The 16,659-nt window shown below is 38.8% G+C and overlaps 1 protein-coding gene across 8 annotated transcripts in view; it reads right to left on the bottom strand.

Annotated features, from left to right (window-relative positions):
* Positions 1-16,659, bottom strand: part of dlg2 (discs, large homolog 2 (Drosophila)) — a 430,051-nt gene that overhangs the window by 382,569 nt on the left and 30,823 nt on the right. For all 8 annotated transcript variants that reach the window (XM_042334109.1, XM_042334110.1, XM_042334111.1 and 5 more), the window contains 2 exons: positions 3,239-3,384; positions 1,073-1,171 (listed from right to left, as the gene is read on the bottom strand). In XM_042334109.1, the coding sequence (XP_042190043.1) occupies positions 1,073-1,171; positions 3,239-3,384 (245 nt within the window). The remainder of the gene's footprint in view (positions 1-1,072; positions 1,172-3,238; positions 3,385-16,659) is intronic.

Raw genomic sequence — 16,659 nt, 5'->3', positions numbered from 1 at the left:
GTCACAGAATTTTACTATTTATGTAGTGACTCAGTATTCTGTAGACAAATGTGCAAGCCAATTGCGCACACCAATGTCCCACAAAGCCTTGAAATAAGGGGAAATATTACAATATAGAAATTGACTGAGTAGAAGAACTATATGTAAGTTCTGCTAATAACTTATTTTATTAAGAATTCTTAGTATTCAAACAATGTTGTGACACCTTAGGAACCCTAAATAATACATATTGTAGTTGTTGGTAGAATATGTTTTAGACTGGTAACAATTTTAATTCAATTTTGAGAAATATAATAAAAACATTTGGACTACCAGCACACTAATTTTTGGTAGCAAAAATGGTAACAATATCAGTGGCAAACTGGTAGTTGCAATAAGCTCAACAACTTCCAATTGACAGCTGTCACATTTTCAATTCGAGTGAGCTCATTAATATCAGTCTTAATTACTAGCAAACACATTCAAAAGCACCCTACTTCTAAGCGTTTAATTTAAAGCAGAGTATGTACAGAGAGAAATCAGTACAGAAGTAAAAACACACAAAACAAAATGAAGACAGACACAGAGCAAAAATAACATTTATTGTGAAATTCTAGAGGTCACTCTGATGGAGAAAATGAAATACATAAAATTAAGTTGTCACATTAATCAGAATAGGACAGATAGAGCATACAGAGAAAGCAAGGATGGACATGAAGGATTGAGACTGAATGTTATGTCTGTCTTTTTATCATTCTTATTTATCATTCTGTTTCTTTCTTTTCCTCAGACTTCTGTTTTTTTAAAACATTTTCTCCTTATTGTTCTATTTTCTTTTATGTTGTTTATTTTTCTTTGTTCCTTTTTCGTTATTCCATATAGTCATAGTTATGAGTTACATCAGCTATATCTGTATATTTAGCAGTTAGTGCACAGTTGATGTTGATGTTCCAAGAAGAACCTCAATCAGAAAAAAAGATTCATTTTTTATGCTGTAGCTGCTATGCCATTTGTAGTTAGTTCTCCCTTTTCCTGACAACAAGATCACATTGCTCATCTGCAGAAGTGAGTAATAAATCACTCAAACATTTACCTCTGTGTCACTAGAGTCCATATGGTTTTCAAAGTGCTGCAATCCTCCATTTTGTTCAACCTGTACTCCATATGTCTCTGTGTTGGGAACATGCCTTAACTGAAAAATAATTAAGAAAAAGAACCATTTGTTCATTTGAGTTGCTTTTCTTAAAAAAAATGTTATATACACATTAAGTAAAAGTTTCAGAGAACAACACGCGTAAATATAGTACACTTCATGGGAGTAGTGGCTTTTCTGCCATAGCAGAAAATAAAGTTCATGATAAAGGTAAAATTACAATTACCTTTCATTAATCCACTGTAAATCAATACCAACAAGAAATTACACTTGTATAGCACCTTTCACGTCAGTTTGAATAGGGTTGTTTTAATAACTGTTGCTAATTTATATTTGTAGTGTTTTTCAATGTAAATACTTCTATACCTGAGAATTTCATATCTAAAATGTAATACTTCTCAGGTATGTCAAATGTCATTCGCAGTTTAAATAGCTTAGCAAACTATTTTCTTCTCATGACTCATCTCCTATCATAAACACGTTCAATTCTATATTGGCCCTGGCTGAGATTACTTAACTCAACAGATTGCAGATCAAACCCGGAACCTTCTTGGTTTTGTATAGCTGATTCACACAAGGCAATTCTTTACCAATGAGGGTATCCTATCTATACGTATAGGGGTGAAAAATGCAATGTTTCATAACAGTTTTGATATCATACGTTGGTATCTCCCATATTTAGTTGCACTCAAAAAATCTCCATGATCGGAAGCAGCAATGAAACAAAGAATTCTTATGGCCCAACCGTTATGCCAAGGCCAAGCCATTAGCAGAGAAGGGGTATTCTCACTTCTTTACCAGCTGCAGGCCAAAAATAATTTTATGAAATAAAAAGTGAAAGGTAAAAAGACATTCCAGCAACTGGAAACCAAAACTTCGGTATTGGCTGAAAATGGAGGAAAAAAGGCCAATTGACCAAGAGAAACCATTCTTCTAAAATAAGCGTCCACACCAGCACTTTGTTCACATCAGGAGGATGTCCGGAGGCGCTTGGCAAAGCACCCAACCTGGGGTATTTGTATAATATTTATAGAGCTATATTTGTATACTATTCTGAATTACAAGTACTCATATGCTTTGCCTTATTATGCCTAATTCAGTTAACTACAACAACAACTTGCATTTATATAGCACCCTTCTTACAGGGGAGCATTCTGGAGTGTTTGACAGTGATGGAGTCTGACCCCGAGAGGTTGAGAGGGAGAGAGGAGGTGACCGTAAACACAATCAAAAACAAAGGTCTTTAGGCGGGATTTCAAAGTGGGATTTGAAACGTAAAGAACTTCAGAATTGCATGGTTTGTATGATGAGCTCCCAACTCCAAACTGCATCAGATCATGCACAGCCTTTGAAATGATTTCTGAAAAGTTCAATACTCAAATAGATTCAACCTGAACAAAATTAATACGTTCCCCTTGTGTTCCAGTCTTCCCACAGAATACCATTTCCTTGAGTCTAACTTAGCCATTACATGGAAATAAGCCGAAGGAATCATAATGTAAAATAAAAGAGCTTTCAGACACTTTCCTCTTTTCCCTAAATTCTCTTCTGAAACCACACCACCTCACCACGCCCCTCTCTCTCTTTTCAAATCTGTCCCACCTCTGACTGCACCTAGAGCCATCCCCTATGTCTCTCCGAGCTCAGGCTACCACTCAGTCTTTGAGAGGTTCTCCTTGGGTGAATGGCTATTTAAGTGAAAATTGTAATAACACTGATGATCACTCAGCTGTCAGTGGCAACTATTTAAAGACCAACAGCAGTGGCATCAGAAACGGCTGAAGGTCTGGAAATTGCCATCAATTAGTCTTTTATAATAAGAAGTTGTACAGAATACTTCCTTTATTTGAATTACACTTACATCAATTTGTTGTGAATAGATATTCTGATCAGCACTACAATACTTCTAAATTTACAGCAACGTTATGTGTACATTCAGAAAACTGATCAACAGTTTGTCATGTGTGATCTTCATTTTCAGATTAGAAAACATGAAATGTATATGCTGCAACCCTAATTTACTACCACAAAACAAAGTGCAACAAATTGATTAAACGGAATTATCTAATGTTTGTAAAATAATGTAAAGATCTTAAACAGCCTTACCCCTGGACTGCTGCTCAAGTTTCTGGGGACCAATGGAGAAGAGTTTGTCTCTTCCCATTTCTCTACCACTTGATTGACTTCAGCAGTCTTTTGCTCAAAGCTTTTATTTGTGTTGAGCAGTGTGACCTCATAAAATTCTTGGATGTCTGAAAAGAAAAACAGAAAAACATATAATTCCTCTGATACACTATATTATGTAGGACGAATATGGCTGCTATAATATACAGTATTCCCAATGGTGACACATTAAATTTCAATATATCTACCAGACATGTATGACCTGAGCAAAAGTGCTTTGATATCCAAAAGTTTAAATAGCTTTTTGATTCCACTATCATTAAAGTTAAATAACAACAACAAGTTACTTGCGTATAGCGCCTTTCACTTTGGGAGGACGTCCCAAGGCACAGGACGTTAGGGACAGCTAGGAATTCGATTAAAGAACAGTTTTAACCATTTTTATAATTTACTTTTTTCTGCCCAGTCAAGATGTTAAATTATTATCCTTTTTTTAAAGAATGCAACAATAATCAGATGAGTTTAAATGACTGTATAATGCAGCAATTCCCTCAAAGAACATTTTGGTTTATAAATACAGTATTCACAATTTAAACCAGGACACAGAACATACCATTAATTTATTACAGGAACAGTTTTAAAGAAACATTGAAATACTATTCTACTTTAGATTATAATAAATATGAAGCTATTGGAAAATTTTCACATGTACAAACAAAACATACTTATAAACTACCGGCCTACAGTAGGGGTATTGCAAGATCTGATGTTCAATACCCCAATCCATTTAATTATCATTATCTAAAGGAATCATGTATTAGTTTAAACTTCAAACATACAAATGCACTGTATAACTCATTGCAGGTGTTCACCTACAATGTAAAGTCCGGTAGTGTATTGGTTGGAGCCCTCACTTCACAAGCGAGAGAACCAGAGTTCGATTCCCGAGGCAAGTTTACTTACTCCACATGCCTCTGTTTACCTAGCAATAAGTAGGAACCTGGTTGTTAGTCGATTGGCAGATCACTTTCGGGGTGTAATAATCCCTCCAAAATAAATAAATAAGCAAACAAATAAATAAATTATTTGGTCACTCAATCCATGGCTGTTTGTGGGGCACTGCTGTGCACAATTGGATGCTGATTTTCGCCCACAAAGTATACCATTCACTTTACAGTATATACTATGAAGCTCTTTGAGACCTCTTAATGATGTGATAAGTGTCTATATCAAATGCAAGAATTATTAATAAAATTATTAAGAACTTACATTCTATAGCACCTTATCACGTCAAAATTGGATCACAAGTAAGTACTGCCAAATGTAGTGACTGTTTTTGTTGGTCAATTATTCCAGTTTTTACTTAGTCAGTTATAATCTGAAAACATAAAATACGAACTTCTTATGATCAATGAAATCATGATAAATTCTCTGCAGTTACTAGAAGCCACTCAAATGCGAACAGTGTTGAATAATGTTTCAGTGAGTAAATACTGTATGTTGATTCAATAAAAGAAATAATTTGGCCATTTCAAACATGAAATTATAGTTGTAAACAAATACCACACACCCTTCCACATTTACTTTAAGAAGTTAAATAAATGGCAAGTCTATGGTCTGAGAGTAAATTAAAACTACTTACAGTGAACCAAAACTTCCTTTGTCTCCATGAAAGTATTAGGACCAGTTAGACTTGAAGTAAATCAGATTGCAACTGCTGCTACACTGAATACACAACTAGCTAATCCTCACTGCAAGCCTCTGATCATTCATCACAATCGGTGACCTTCAACCCAACAAACCGCTCCCACCTACAGCTGCTTTCTAATTCTGATTTACTGACACGCAAGTGATCAAATTTGAATTTTAAAAAATTCATGTCATAGTTTAACACGAATGGTAATTAAATGGAAATTTTAAACAAGTACGCAAACATCTTAAGCAAAAAAGTATCACAACACTGCGAGGATGACTTAAGATGTGGATGGGATTCTTTTATAATGCAAGATTCCTATTTTGTCAAGGTATATGAATTAAGCTGCAATTTGAATCTAATGAAAACTGAATATGTGTGATCCTTATTTTCCAAAGAAAAAAACATCAAAGCAGTACCAAAAATATTTTCTAACAAAACAACGATAGTTTCAATCAATCTGCTTACCACAATAAATAGTTGAGAATACACCAAATGGCAGACAACAGGTGCAATGTAATGGCAGCTGTCTATTGGCTGAAATGCCCTAAGTAGTCTGATTTTACTGGATTAACCACCCATCTTTCCTGCACTAGAAATTAGCAAATAAGAACTGTCCTAATTCCATATTTTGAAAACCTTATTTGGATGAACAGATTTCTCCGTGTTTTCCTCTACTATTAGTTTCTGAGCAATGAAGAGCTATAATAGTTGTTTTCATTGATCAAAATGATACACATGTAAACAGATGAAAACATTGTGTACAGAAGGTTCAGGAACACAAGTGGTGGAGCACTTGGTCTCTAACCAGTGTTTCTTTTGTTCTTGCACTCTAATCTCAATATAACTCATCATTTATTAAATTGTGAGAATCCATTCACAACAGAACAATGAACATTAATAGAATAAATCAAAATATAAAGTAGCCGACATCAAACATTTATATTTAAATACATTGTCATTAAATTTACTACTTATGATCATACAGACTGAAGGTTTTCCTTAGGAGTTTAAGAAACAAATCTTCAGTAAAACTCAAGGGCTTTGAGGATAATTTATCATTCAGAGCCCTGATAATCAATCAATGCTAAAATAGTATCTGTGCAAATTCCTTGGCTTTGGTGTTTGGGGCCTGCTGCACATTCCTCCCACCCCTACTGTTAGCAGCCATCCTTTCAGATGCTCTGTGGAACATCCCTCCAAAATCACTCCACTCCCATTTCCAACCGCCCTTTCCTCTCCAAGATCCTAGAACGAGTCGTTGCTTCCCAGCTTTGCTCCTTCCTCTCCTGCCATTCCTTTCACGAACCCCTCCAATCGGGTTTCCGTGCCGCCCACAGCACTGAAACTGCCTTGGTCAAAGCGACAAATAACATTCTGTCCATCTCAACCAGAGCTCCCTCTGCCTCAATGACACCGTTGACCACTCTATCCTCATTCACTGCCTCTCCTCTCACCTCAACCTTCACGGCTCTGACCTTCACTGGTTCAGATCATACCTCTCACACTGCCTCCATTTCATCTCCACAAACGGCTTCTCCTCTAGCCCCCGCACCGTCTCGTGCGGCATTCCTCAGGGCTCTGTCCTTGGTCCCCTCCTCTTCAATATCTATATGCTTCCTCTGGTGACATCATCTGCAGACATGTGGTCAACCTCCACATGTATGCGAATGACACCTAACTCTATCTCTCTGCCTCCACCTTTGACTCCAAGACCACTGCTGTCCTGACAGAATGTCTGTCAGACATCAAGTCCTGGATGAGAGCTAACTTTCTTCAGTTGAACGTCAACAAGACTGAGGCTCTCCTGATTGGCTCCCGTTAGCGCCTCCTCACCTCGGGCGCTGACAGCATCACCATCCATAATATTAATAATAATCCTTGCATTTGATATAGCACTTTTCACGTCGGGAGGACGTCCCAAAGCGCTTCACAGAACACACTGTAAAGTGAATTGACTGCATATTTGTGGGCGAACGCGGCAGCCAATTGCGCACAGCAATGTCCCACAAACAGTCGTAGATTGAAAATGACCAATTTATTATTGTTTTTGGTTTTGGAGGGATTATTATTAGGCATGTGGAGTAAGGAAACTTGCCCAAGGTTTCGCCCTGCCTGGAATTGAACTTAGGTCTCTCGCTTGCAAAGCGAGTGCTCTAACCACTGAGCTACAGGACTCCATGGATGCACACTCCACCTTACTAAGCCAGTCCGGAAGCTTGGGGTCTTATTTGACCCTCAACTATCCTTTCTACCCCACATATGCACGATGACCCTCTCTGCCTTCCCCCACCTCCCCAACATCGCCCGGCTCCGCCAATGTCTCACACTGCAGGCCGCCGAAACTCTCTTATATGGTTTCATCACATCGAGTCTCAACTATGCAAACTCCTTGCTTGTCGGCCTCCCCAACTCCTCCCCCCACAGGCTGCAGATAATCCAGAACTCAGCAGCCCGCGTCCTCTCCCGCACCAGGCTCCGTGACCCTATCACCCCCATCCTCGCCCGACTCCACTTGCTTCCCATCTCACAGAGCATACAGTTCAAGATCCTGATCATCACCTTCAAAGCCCTCCATTGTCTTGCTCGCCCCTACTTTTGCAACCTCCTAACCCTCTACCATCCTGCTCGCTTCCCCACTCAGCGGGCTCCAGCCTGCTTCATGTCCCCCACCTCGCTTGCCTCACTATTGGCGGGCGGGCCTTCTGCCACTCTGCCCCCACCCTCGGGAACTCCAACCCACAGTCCCTCCGACTCGTCCCCTCCCTTGCCTCCTTCAAGACCCATCTCAAGACCCTCCTCTTTGACCGTGCTTTCGATCTCCCTGCTTCCTCCCCTGCCCTCCAGACTCCACGACCCCCAGCTCGGGTTCAAAACTCGTGAAAGGCGCTATACAAATGTAATTTTGTTGTTGTTGTTTCCCTTTCTGCCTTTAAACTAACAATTGACCAATTTAACTGTACCTCCTCCACTTCCCAGCTTGCTGGGATATTCACACTGTTCTTAGCAAATGTGAGAGGCAATTTGCACAAAGCAATATCAATAAACAGCCGTCAAGTGAATGCCCAGTTTTATTTGGGGGATTGTTGACCAGTAGAAAGAAGAAATTCCCCTCTTTCTCAATAGTATCACTAGTTCCTGAGCTTTCATCTCAACTGTCAGACGGGTCCTTGGTTTAATGTCTGAAGGTTGGTACCTCCAACACTGACTTGTTGCTGAGGATCCTAGAGGCGGAAACAGCTTCATGGCGGGCACATCTATTTTCCAAAAGCCCCTTACAAGAGGACCTTGATTAAGCATTTGATGCTGAATAAACACAGTACTTGGCATTACACTTATAACTCTAGAACATTAAATGGCTGGCAATAATGAAGCCTGGCAAGGACTGGAATTTCAGTGTTTAACATGTGTGATGATACAGACAGTGGAGGTTTAGAGAGGAGATATATTAGAGTGATACCGGAAATGAGTTGGGATTTAGTGAGAGCTATGCTTCTTTTGAATGCCCATTGGTGTTTGGTTGGATCCTAAAAGTCCTGTTAAAATGAGAGTACTCAGAATCATAGAACTTTATAGCACGATGTCCATTCAGCCCACCATGTCTGGTGCTTTCTTGCAGTGGCAGATTTAAATGTATTGGGTTATTTAACATAGTGGCTCTATTGTATGTACTTGTCTCACAAGTGACATTGAGCAAAGTCTAGAATAAAGTTTCCTACCTGTTGTAGGAAACCTGTTGTTGTAGCAGCATGAGCAGGTCAGAGAGGTAGGGAGGTGATTGAATGGGTAGGGATTTGAATGTGAAGGACAGGATCTTTAATAGAGCCAGTGGAGTCTGGCAAGTATTTAGGCGGATGGGTTTTTGGTCCACGTGAGGATGAGGTGATAAAAGTTTTGCAAAGGAGATATACTAGGTTCACAGGATTCAGGGTACAAGGATTCACATATATTGAAGATGACTGGTTTGAGTAGAGACTGGAGGAACAGTGACTTTATAATAATAATAATAATAATAATCCTTGCATTTGATATAGCGCTTTTCCATTGAACAAAGAAGATTAAGGAGTGACCTGTTAGAGGTCTTTAAAATGATGAGGAGGTTTGATAAGAGTCAACAGGAAGAAATGATTTCCACAGGTCAGTGACTTGAGTGCATCAATTTAAAATAGTTATCAAACGAGCAAATCAGGAGATAAGGAAAGTTTTTTTCATACACAGAGTAGTTAGGATATGGATGCCTTGCCAGGCGCAGGCGCAGTGGTTAAGGGCACAATCTGTATTGTCTTTCAAAAGGGAAGTAGATAAGATATTTACAAAGGCGTAAACTACTGGAAGTGTATGGGGAAAAACAACAAAAACAACTTGTATTTACATTCCACTCTTCACACGGGATAGCACTTAACAGTAGCAGAATTTGGCACCAAGCTGGTTGAAGGGAGGAGGTGACTCTAAGCATGGTCAAAGGAAAAGGTCTTCAGGTGTGATCGAAGTTGGGGAAGGAGGCGATTGAGGGGGAGAGTTCCATAGTTTGGGGTCATAGTGGCTGAAAGCACAGCCGCTGATACTGGAGTGGAAGGAATGAAGGGACATGCAGGAGGTCAGAGTCAGCCAAGTGGAGGCAGCGGGTAGTGGAGTGAGGTATAAACAGGTCAGAGAAGTAGGGAGGTGCCAGGGCCTGAAGTGCTTTGTAAACAAATGTGAGGATCTTGAAGTCAATCCATTCTGTAATAGGGAGTCAGTGGAGCCTGGCAAGGACTGGTGTGATGGGGCACAGAGTTCGTTGGGGATAAGTATACGAGCAGCAGTTGTTTGAATTAATTGGAAAGCAGATTTGGGTGTCAACAGCATACATGTGGAAGCTAACCCCGTGTTGAGGAATGGACATCATCGAGAGAGAGCAGCTAAATGAGAGGATAAGTGGGATGGAAAAGATTAGTCTCTTAAAGAGCCACCACAGATACGATGGCCGAATGCCCTTCCTCTGTGCTATAATTTCTATGGTTCAACAGCCGCTGCCAAAGCGATCATTTTAAATAGATACACCTACAGTTCTCACTAAATCTGCCATTATTTAGTTTGTAAAAAAAATCTTTGGCTAAAATATAGGAAAGTGAATTTATTCAGACAATTTGCTGATATAGAATGCTGAAATGCTGTATTTAGACTTAAAAATAGAATTTTAAATCAGAGATTATTTTAGAGTCTACCATTGAGTGTAGCACTGAGAAAAAGGCACTGCAAATTATTCTCCTCAGATTAATGAAGAACTTTATTCTTTAACTGCGTTTAACAAAAAACTTAGGGATAGCCAGTTGGGCTGCAGTTCTTTTTTTTGAGACCTGTATATTCCTATGTAACTACACCGTACACTTTTGTTTGTATTTTAATACAAAAACCTAATTTATTCCAAAGATAACATTCAACTCCAGTTAAGGCTGATCATTGTTCAATATCAGCAGATTCTACCCGCGGTACGCTCTACGTCATTAATAACTGTTAGCTTTCACCAACAGAAATAGGATTGTATGCTGATGAACAGCATATTTACCTAATCTAAAATTAGGAAACTTTGCTGAGATGTGCTATAAGAGCAGAATTAACTATTGGCCAGGTTTATCACTGTTTTTGTAAAGCTCTTTTCTTTAACCTTCAATATACAAACAGATCCAACAAAATTGTAACAAACTTGTGCCATCTAGTGCTTACACAAAATAAATTCAAATTGCGTGCAGTATTGCAGTCAAATATTACCTAGTTTTGAATGTTGCACTTAGTAATACTTAACATGCAGATGTTTTTAAGATACAATTGATCCGCTCGTTAAAGTCACAAATAATGTCCTCTCTCTCTTTGACCAGGCCTCCCTCTACCTGCTTGTTTGTTCTCCTGGACCTCTTCGCTGAATTTGACACAGTCGATCACGCCATCCTCCTCCACTGCCTTTCCTCCCTCATCCACTTCAATGGGACCATACTCAACTGGTTTGAGTCCTACTTAACCGACCGCCATCACTTCATCTCCAGAAACTGCTTTTTCTCCTGCCCCCACTTGGTCACCAGCAGCGTACCCCAACGCTCCTTTCTTCCTTTACCCCGTTCTTTTCCTTATTTATATTCTCTCTCTCGGTGATATCATTCCTCGACCCCTCTTTCCTCTATTTCAGATCATGCCTGAAGGTCTTCCTCTTCAACCATGCTTACGGTTACCTCCTCCCTCCCCCCGGCTCAATGTCAGGCTCCGTCATTGTTAAGCGCTCCGAGTCACTACCCCGCTTGAAGGGTTCTATATAAATGCTAGTTGTTGTTGTTGATCCTCTCCTAATTACGAGAAAAGAACTTTAGAGCGCCTTATCATGACAAACACCTGAAAAGATATTGGGATGAAAAAAAGCAATATGTGATATAATTATCATTACCAGCTGAAGGCTGGCTGGCCAAACCTCATTTGTCTGTATCGAGAGTGCCAGTTCATGGAGTCAAAGTTAGGCTGGTGATCAATGCACTGGCACTAAAATGGTGCATTGTCTGCATTTCATCAGATGCAATTTTTACAAAACTATTTCTGATCCAAATATGGTACACCAGAATGTGCTGAATGTTCATAATCAAACAGCTGTCTTGTTTCCACACACATGCTATGGAAAATCTTACACTAAGCAAATATACTTTCAAGCATCTGCAATGGACAGAACAGGAAACTTGAACTAATCAATCAAGGCATCCACAATCATAATAAAGATCATCGTACACTGCTATACTCCATAGCTTGCATGATACCACTGGTCTGAAACCATTATTTTTTTAACAATATTAGAAAATAATTTTTCACCAATGGCAGTGTGTCAGAAGGAAAGAGAAGGAATTTTTTTTCCATTGTCTTGGTCAACAATCTCCCAGATAAAATTGATTATTCACTTCACGACCGTTTGTCATTGTGCACAAATTAGCAGCCATGTTCACATAAAAATATACAGTCACTTCACTTTACAGCAAATCTTGTGAAGTGCTTTGAGATATCTTGACGACGCTATATCAAATACAATGGTTGTATGTTGTATTATAAAACAGATGGAGAAATTGGAGTCAAATTTGTAGTATATCTTAAACAGGATTCCTTATTAGGAATCTGAATCACAGAAACTGGGGACACTTAGTAACCGGAAAAATGTCAGCCTGACACCCAAGAACTCCACTCTGATACCATCCAGAGGAAGGTTAAAACAACCTGCCTGTTGACATAAGCGGTAAGAACAACGTACCTAATGTGTTAGGGACTTGAAACATTTGTCGATATAAGCATGACGAAATTTATGTCAACATCGACATACGCGGTAAGTTTAATATGTTCCTATACAGGGAAGGGCCCAGGTCTTTTTGTCAACATACAGTTGTCGATATAAACGGGTTCAAAATAAGTGGGTAGCACGGTATTAAGAGAAATTCTAACAGAATTCCTTAACAATAAATCACGTTATGAAATAGCAAAAGATAGACTCAAACACACATTACAGAGCCCTGCCTGCTCAGACCTACATGAGACACTCAGCTGTCACCAGAGCACCTGAATTATGAGACCCTAATGAAGGCATTCAGTAATCTCAGAAATCACTTCATACAATAATGGTGAATTCAAACAGAAACATTTGTGAAAAAAAAAGAATACAACTACTGTTAAAACTACTAAAGTAAAACAACTCCCTTCTCTTTTCAAATAATGTCATGGGTTCTTTAATATCTACCTTTAACATTTTATCAAACACTTCTAACAAGACTCTTGTTAATTTTGCTTAACAACTCATGAATTTCATGGGATATTTCTGCAGTAATTTCCCTCAGGAAATTAAATCATTAGGGACAAGTTCAAGATAGCATACATTGTACATGGTCTGTGAAAAGATAGGGCTTGAAAGATTTTTGTCAATCCATACTTTCTCAGCCCATTTATTTTCAAGTATTACTTTCAGTGTAGGAGTTAGTGTATGTCTGGCTTAGTTGTTAGTACAGTCCTCTCACTTCTGTGTCAGAAGGTTGCGGATTCAATGTGTAACAGGATTTTAAGCTCACAGTGTAGGCTGAAAGGGCTTTACAACTGATTGCGGTCAAGGGTACTAACTGTGTACCTGTAAGCAAATGCAGACAATTTGTGCATGGCTGTTTGTGGGACACTTATGTGCGCAAACTGGCTGCCACATTCAACCACAAAACACAATCACAAACCTTTTACAGTATATCTTGTGAATTGCTTTGGAACGTCCTCCAGACATGAAAGGTGCTACACCAAATTTAAGCATTATTATTATTATTATTATTAAATGAATAACTAATTAGTCTGGAGTGTTGATGGCCAGAACACCATTCCCTTCTCTTTTCAAATAATGTCATGGGATCTTTAACAACTACCTTAAACATTTCATCAAACACTTCTAACAATTCAGTGCTCTCCCAGTTCGATACTGGATTATGACTTCTAGTGCTTGAATCCATAACATTCTAAGCTAAAAGCGAATGTTATCAACTGAGCCATACTGCCAACTGAGCAAGGAGGGTACCTTTGCCTGTGCCTGTGAAGCTAAAAGGAACAAAATTAGTCAAAAGCCTTCAGGAAAGTAAGTAGAGGAGAACATTGTCACAGGAGGAGAAAATGTACAATTGTCAAGAAAAAAACTGTGTTCCATTAGCTTGTACTTTCAACATGTAGCCACTAGAGGACATCCTTGATTGAAGAAATATAATGCCATCGGTGGAATTCTCTTCTATTAACTTCAACTCAATAGAAACATCCACCCATAGGGGGAAGGGGTGGTAAGCTGGGACTCTTTACAGCTGAACTGGCTCCAACGTGACATGCTTGGCAATGGAAAGTGAGAATCGAGGTGATCCTCTGTGGTAGTCTTAGTAGTCCAGTTCCTGTGTAAGGCAGGTTCACAGAACTCTAGGGCACTGCTGATGCCAGACCAGCCAACTTGACTCATTACAGAACTTGGGAGGGACAGACCAGTCACTGGTGATAGGGATTCTTCCCACACAACTCCCGATATGCCTGAAAACCAAAGCCCGAATGAGTAGGGTCATCCTCGCTACACAAGCAGCAGGAAAGCTTGTAAGACAGGGCTTTCAATAGCAAGCTATGCTGTTTTAGCTGTAGCAGTAAGCAGTGTTGGTAAATGTTGGTAGGCAGAGAATTTCCAAGTAATAATAATAATAACCCTTGCATTTGATATGGCGCTTTTCACGTCTTCTAGACGTCTCAAAGCGCTTTACAGAATATATTGTAAAGTGAATTGACTGTATATTTGTGGGCGAAACGCGGCAGCCAATTACGCACAGCAGTGTCCCACAAACAGTCGTAGATTGATGTAACACATTAGTGATGCTTCAGGCTTCATCCCAGTCTTAAATGTGATTACTCTTAACCAGAAAGTCATTCACATGTCCTGTCATTTATTAGTGAATTTATTACAGTCCAGTCTGACATACTGTAACCAGTAAATATTGTACAGATCCATGTTCCATCCAAATAACTGTCTCCAAATAATATTAATATTAAAGTCAATAAAGTATATATAAAGTGTAGATGAGATGCATGGAACACTCAGTTTAGTATGGATACTGTTAAGCAGGGTGATTGGTTTCCATATGTGTAAGACTCCCGGTTGACCTAAAAAAGGATCAAACCTCAAATAAATAAAATTACTACATGGCATTTACAGTACATTTTGTGAAGCACTTTGAGTTGTCTGTATGACATGATAAGGCATTCAATCAAAGGCAAGGATTATTATAAAACAAAATTTAAGTTTGCTTAAGGGAAATTTTCATGAAATCAGAATGCAATAGTACCATAGTAATAATTGTGCTTAACATGTGAAAATATTTTATTTATTTGAATTGCAACCAATTCAAAGTTACCTGAAAAAATATTTTACACTTCACAAAGATGTTTCCAAAAATATGTTTTTTTTTACAGAAGTTTACATTCAGAATGTCATCCTAAATGTTCTCTACTTATCCTATATTTGCTTTACATATCAATAAACCATCAAAAGATTCATACTCAAAAGTGAAATTCTATGCTGCATGTACATCAGTTACATATTTTTATTAAAATATAACTGACATTTAAAACTATCCAGAGTTTAATGAGCAGCGCTCCGAGACACTATCCTGCATAAGGCGCACTATATAAATGAAAGTCGCTTTTTTCATGAAATTTGATTTATTCAGTGGTTTGATAAAGCTAACCTAGCTCTGCCCGTAACACCCACGCATACTCATTTATGCTTTTTATTGAGAATTCAGACATGGGTAACTATAGCTGATAGCTGCCAGAAATTTACAAATTTGGATTGTAACAACAAAAAAATATATATTTGTACAGCACCTTTCACGTCGGGAGGATTTCCCAAGGTGTTGGACAGTCAGGGAATTGGATCCGGGCAAGGGGTTGGGATCAGGAGAGGTGGAGGTCAGGGAGTTCAAGGTTAGGAGGGTGGCCGAAGGCTTGGTTAAAGAGGAGGGTCTTGAGACGTGCCTTAAATGAGGCAAGGAAAAGAGTAAGGCGAAGGGCCTGAGGGATGGAGTTCCAAAGGGTAGGGGAAGAGAGGCTGAAGGTTCGACCGTCGATGGTTGGGCAAGCCGGTCAGGGGTTGTGGAGCAGGCTGGAGTGTGAAACAAACATTGAAAAAACAGTTGATGACCATTGGCCAATCTGTCAATTCCTGCTGATGTTGCAGTTAACATAGTAAATTGGTCATTTATTTCATGGCTGTTTGAAGAACAATGCTGTGCACAAATTTAATGCAGAAAATGTGAGTTGATACATTTTTGGAGGAAAAATAAGGATAGTAATTATATGGGTATGTGGTAATTTTTTAAAAAAGAAATGGAAGACCAGAGGGACCGAGGAGTTAAAGTAGACAAATCCTTAGAAGTGTGAAGGCAGGTGGACAAAGCTGTCATGAAAGCAAATAACATCTTAGGTTTTATAAGTAGGGGTAAAGGATGTAATACCAAAGAAGTAAAACTAAACTTATATAAATCATTAGTTAGACTGCAGTTAAAATGTTGTGTACAAATTTGGTCACCCCACTTTAGGAAGGATGTCAGGACCGTAGAGGAAGTTCACAGGAGATTTACTAGGAATAATACCAGAGATGAGTGATTTGATCTATAAGCAGAGAATGGAGAAACTGAACTTTTTTCTGCGGAAACAAAAATGGCTGAGAGGTGGCCTGATAGGGGTCTTTAAAATTATGAAGAGTTTTGATAGAATGATTAGGGAGAAATTATTTCAACTGATTGGTGTGTCAGTGATCAATTTAAGATAGTTACCAAACAAGCAAATGGAGAGTTGTTTTATGAAATGCCCTAACCCATATTAACTTTCAAAACGGAACTTGATAGATATCTAAAAATAAGTAAACTACAGGAATATGGGGGAAAAAAGGGTACTGAACCGATTGCTGTTTAAAAGAGCCAGCAAAGACATAATGGGTTGAATGGTAAAAGTCTACGGTTCTACTAACATCCACTGTTTGATTCTATTTTTGTTTGCATATTTATGAAAAACTGTCCCTCAGAAAAGCATGTTTGATATCTGCTTTTTGTCTTCATGAATAATCCAGTGGCTGTCTTTAGGATTAATGTTGATTACTGTTGTTTTCTGTGCTGATAACACCACACTTTACAAATTGGTTAATACTCTATCTGAA

Source organism: Callorhinchus milii, unplaced genomic scaffold, assembly GCF_018977255.1.
Source record: "Callorhinchus milii isolate IMCB2004 unplaced genomic scaffold, IMCB_Cmil_1.0 Scaffold4, whole genome shotgun sequence".
Lineage (NCBI taxonomy): Eukaryota > Metazoa > Chordata > Chondrichthyes > Chimaeriformes > Callorhinchidae > Callorhinchus > Callorhinchus milii.
The sequence above is the reverse complement of the archived record's forward strand: the minus strand, read 5'-3'. Positions and strand labels throughout refer to the sequence as shown.